Genomic DNA, 5,000 nt, shown 5'->3' with positions numbered 1-5,000 from the left:
GGGGTACGGGCCGTGACTGAACCCACCGAGGGTAGACGAGTACGGCGATCGTCCGGGTGTCGGAGGTGCGGGGTACGTTTGGTAGGGGTTGGGCGGGGTGTGCAGTGCTCCGTACTGACCCATAGTCGGAGGCTGTGCGGTGGTTGCGGCATGTGGGGCCAGACCGGGCGGGTACTGGGCAGCGTACGGGGGATACTGACCGGCGTAAGCGGCGTACGGACTGGCAGACACCGAGGTCCCCGTTCGGTACGAGGGGGCGTACTGAGGGTAGGTGGGAGGCTGGTAGGACGGGAATGGCGAAGGAGACGTCACCGCAGGGTTGGAGGCCGCGTGGGCTGCACCGGGGAGGGAAGAGGTGAGGGATTGTTGGGACGTGGCAGAATTAATTAGCGACTGTAAGTCTGGGCTGAGCGTGGCCTGGTAGTCGGGGCGACGGAAGGCGCTGGTGCCCGTCGACAGGGTGTAGTTGAGGTAGTCGAGGGCGGACGCATGGCTGTGTGGGGAGCTCAGGTCTTCCGGCACTGCGTCAAACACTTGAGAATTAAGTAAGTGGGACAAGTTTAGGGGACTGTCAGCTCCGCCCAGTCCTCCGCTGCGTGAACTGTGCACCAGACCGCTGCCGGCGTGAGCCAGCGTCGAGCTCAGGGAACTCTGCTGAGACTGTTGAATTTGGTGTTGCTGTTGTGAGAGCTGTGGACTGTCAGACATTGTGGGGTAAGTGGTAGTGGCCTGCTGGGTGGTGGCCGGCATGGGGCTAGACATGCTAGACATGGTTCCGTAGCTCCCGCCATTGCCGCTGAACTGAGCCTGCGTGGTGGATGGCAGGAAGGGAGACTGAGAGCCTGCGTATGTGTTGGAAGTGGACAGGCCAGACTGGTGCACGTGAGGTGCCACCTGTGCCACGTTGCTGCCCAGGCTGGCACTTGAAACTGCATCCATGTTGCTTTTAGACCAGCTACTACTGTTGGTAGTGCTGCTGCTACCACCTGACTGTTGCTGCTGTTGCTGCTGTTGCTGCTGCTGCTGCTGTTGCTGCTGCTGCTGCTGCTGTTGCTGCTGCTGTTGCTGTGCCGGTTGCTGCAAGAAAGGCTGGAAGAGCGGTTGAGAGGAGTGGAAGGCTTGTTGGGAGGAGAAAGGTGGTAGGTGAGGGAGAGTGGTGGAGGCAAGACTAGTGTGTGGTGCCCCCGGGGGCCCTGGACCACCAGGGGGCAGCAGGTTGCTCATGGACTGTAGTGGGGTGAGGCTGGCCGTGGGTTTGTTGGGTGTTTGTTGTACTTGTGGCTTCACGATGCCGGTGCGACTCTCGCTGTTGCTCACCGAGCTAGAGAGAGGTTTTGCTAGGTCCCGCATTCCAAATCCAACGGCCGACTTAGATGGTGCTCCAAGGACGACTTCGTTGGAATGGAGCGAAGGGGAAGAACTGTCTGTCGTTGGCCCTCCGTCGGACGTCACCAAACCCGTGGAAGCGTCGGCGGTTCCTAACTTGTCATCCCGTTTGCCAGGTAATGGGGACGAGTTGTCAGCCATCTTGGATGCTTCAGAAGCAGCTGAATCGGAGAGGTGATTTGACCCGCCCAGACCATGATGTTCTTTTCCAAGTCCAGCAGCACCCGAGTCTGAGCCACCACCCACCGCTTCACAGCTCTCACCTTCCTCCTTCTTGGGGCTGTCAGCTTCTTCCTTTTTACTAACCAGATTAACGGGACCGTCGGCCTCCTCCCCGGACTCGGACTTGCAGTTGTCTACCGTGCTGGAGCCGGAGTCCTTCTCCTGTTCTTTCTTGGCCTGATTTAACTTTTTCAGTTTTTCGTTTCTGTGTAAGTTAGCCAGCTGAGCTAGCGTGGTCTTCTTGGTTATCTTGGGTACGGCGGTCATCTTGGTCGCTGCCACGCCGCTAGTGCTGGGACCGGCGTTATTCCCCTTGGGCGTGGTGGTCACCGTCAACTTGGGGTTGAGTTTGATGTTGCGAACAGCTTTAGAGGTGGCCAGCGCTGTGGCCTTCGTGGCTGGGGTTATCACCACGCTTTTATTTAACAGGGCCTGTGGCGTGGCGCTGCCCCCCGACACAGGCATAGCAATGGTCTGGTAGGCTTTACCTCCACGTATGTTTGTCATAGGTTTCTTGGTGATCCTAACAGGCATCTGTCCCTTGGTGATGATATTACCGGTAGCGTACTGCATGGCCATCGGCGGTCGACCTCGCCTGGCACCGCCTCGACCCATGTGTTGCATCCTCGGCCGGGGGGAGTTGACAATGGTAGGTACTATGGTGACGCTTCCTTTGTTGAGTGGCAGCCCAAACACCTCCTCTGTAAAACACAATACATTAACAACTATCCCTCCTACACACTCAACTAATTGTACACTGAGGCAAAGCTTGGCTTGTATCTCACTCCAGGTTAGGTTAGGTTAGGTTAATGATCAGTTAAGCACGCGCACACGCACGCACACACACACACACAGTGATAATTCCCCTGAGACTCCACGATAGAGAGGCCTGGGACCACACCTCACCCACTTGAGTGAGTGAAGTCCTGTGACAACAGATCACGTGGTGTCCCAATGATGCTACGACACCACTTAGTGAATGAGTTGCTACAGCATCACGTGATGCCCCTCATAACACCATCTGTGAGGGAATTACCACCCCACGTGATGCCCCTCATAACACCATCTGTGAGGGAATTACCACCCCACGTGATGCCCCTCATAACACCATCTGTGAGGGAATTACCACCCCACGTGATGCCCCTCATAACACCATCTGAGAGAGAGAGAGAGAGAGAGAGACCCGGTATCAAGTGATCACGGTAGACGATGTGCAGAACAAGTGGGATAATTACCTGGACACTATCACCAAGACCTACCACCACTTCTTTCCAGCCAAGACACTGAGGATCCACCCCGATGATGTCCCGTGGATTACGCCCCGTATCAAAAGACTAATTGAGCCGCGCAACAAGGCATACTACACCAACAACCGCCTGTACAAAAGTCTACGTAACCAAGTCATCAGGGAAATCAAATCGGCCAAGAAGTCTTATTATCCCAGGAATGTGCACGGCCTCAAGGAGGTTGGCATCGGTCAGTGGTACTCCAAGGTAAAAGATCTCTGTGGTCTCAACTGTCAGTCTCCCACACTTCCTTTCATCTCACATTTACCTAGTGAGGAGGCAGCTGAGATAATTAATAACCATTTTGCTACCGTATGTCATACCTTACCCAGTCTTGACCTCACTCTCCTCCCGGCTTACTTACCTTCCCCCTCCCCCCCTCCCAGTGTTCAACCATTTGAAATCGCCAACAAACTCCTGAAATTTAAATCCAAATGCTCCACGACCCCAATTGACCTCCCAATCAAAATATACAAGGAGTTTGCAGTCGAACTTGCCACCCCCCTCTGTTCCATTATTAGTGCATCCCTCTGACAAAGCAAATGCCTTAATGAATGGAAAACCACTTATGTCACCCCTATCCCCAAGGTCCCCACCCCACAGTCCCCTAGTGACCTTAGGCCAGTTGCCATCACCCCCATACCTGGTCTACTCTGTGAACAGGCATTTGCTAGTATTATCAGTCAATTGATCCACAGCAATCTGGCAATATGAGGACCTCCTCTACGTCACACTACTTAGTTAGTTTCCTGGATTTTCTGCACAAAAACCTTGAGAAACGTAAGACATCACTGGCCGTTGCCCTTGTTGACTTCAGGAAGGCGTATGACCTTGTTGATCACTGCACTGTTATCAACAAGGCCATTGCACTAGGGCTGCCCACCAACCTGGTCTTATGGCTCACTGATTTGCTGAGCAAACGGCAGCAAGCAGTCAGGTACCAGGGTTCTGTCTCCACATTCCAACACCTCACCTGCGGTGTTCCCCAAGGGGCCAAGATGGGACCACTGTGCTTCCTCATCCTGATCAACGACGCTCTATCGGACACTCCTCACAGGTGGAAGTACGTGGATGACTGCACTGTGGGGGTTACAGTGAACAACATCTCTCCAGACTACTCATCGCTACAAGGCACCCTGGACAGGCTACAGGCATGGACTACAGAGAACAAAATCACCATCAATCACACCAAAACCGTAGTCAAAGACATCAACACCATCACCACTCCAGCAATCACAGTGGGTGCCCATCCTCTCCAGTTAGTGCAGTCTGGGTGTAACTATAGACCACAAACTGGACTGGAAGGCACATGTAAACAACACTATCAAGGCAGCCTCGTACCGACTCTACATGCTACGGCAACTCAGGTCACTTGGGACACCCACGCCAAAGCCAAGGACTATCTACAACGCCCTTATTCTCCCCAAATTAACATATATGTCACCAGCCTGGTCGTCTTCTCTCAACTCTACCCAACAACGTCAGCCAGAGAAGGTACAGAAGAGGGCCTGCAGAATCATGCTCGGCGCAGACTACTCCGGCTACAACAACACTCTCTCCACCCGGGAAATGCCATCCTTCAGTGACCTCCATCACCACGCACTAGCAGGGTTTGGCAGTGGACTACTGCACCACCCACCTCACGCAGTCCGCCATACAACAAAATTCAGCCCATAAGAGCCCGCACTGAGAGATATAAGAATAGCACCATCTCAACTATTGTTAAAATAATAAACAGTTCCTGATTTATGTACTGTACAGCCCTGAAAATGTATTGAATGTATATTATTATGTCTAAATCATAAGTAAGTTTGTATATTTTCAGCCACCGGCTGCAACTCTATTAATAAACAGTTATTATTATTATTTACACACACTCACCAATTATTCTTGGTTGAATTGACTTACTGTTTACCATTGTTTGTATACCTACACTGTCTATGTTCATTGTTTGTATACCTACACTGTCTATGTTCATTGTTTGTATACCTACACTGTCTATGTTCATTGTTTGTATACCTACACTGTCTATGTACATTGTTTGTATACCTGCACTGTCTACGTACAGTCAGCCAAAGTTCCATCGACCCCACCCTGGGTCTCCTG

At 52.6% G+C, this 5,000-nt stretch overlaps 1 protein-coding gene across 1 annotated transcript in view; it reads right to left on the bottom strand.

Annotated features, from left to right (window-relative positions):
* Positions 1-2,309, bottom strand: part of LOC121854550 (mucin-6-like) — a gene marked incomplete at its 5' end in the record, with an annotated part of 2,318 nt that extends 9 nt beyond the window's left edge. Inside the window, 2 exon segments of the mRNA XM_042349232.1 lie at positions 1-929; positions 1,170-2,309. The exon segment at positions 1-929 is cut by the window's left edge and continues 9 nt beyond it. Coding sequence (XP_042205166.1) covers positions 1-929; positions 1,170-2,309 — 2,069 coding nt within the window.
* Between the last annotated feature and the right edge of the window lie 2,691 nt (positions 2,310-5,000).

The sequence above is a fragment of the Homarus americanus genome, unplaced genomic scaffold (genome assembly GCF_018991925.1).
Source record: "Homarus americanus isolate GMGI-L3 unplaced genomic scaffold, GMGI_Hamer_2.0 scaffold22191, whole genome shotgun sequence".
In the NCBI taxonomy this organism is placed as follows: domain Eukaryota; kingdom Metazoa; phylum Arthropoda; class Malacostraca; order Decapoda; family Nephropidae; genus Homarus; species Homarus americanus.
Note: the sequence above shows the minus strand (reverse complement) of the source record. Positions and strands in the feature narration are given on the sequence as shown.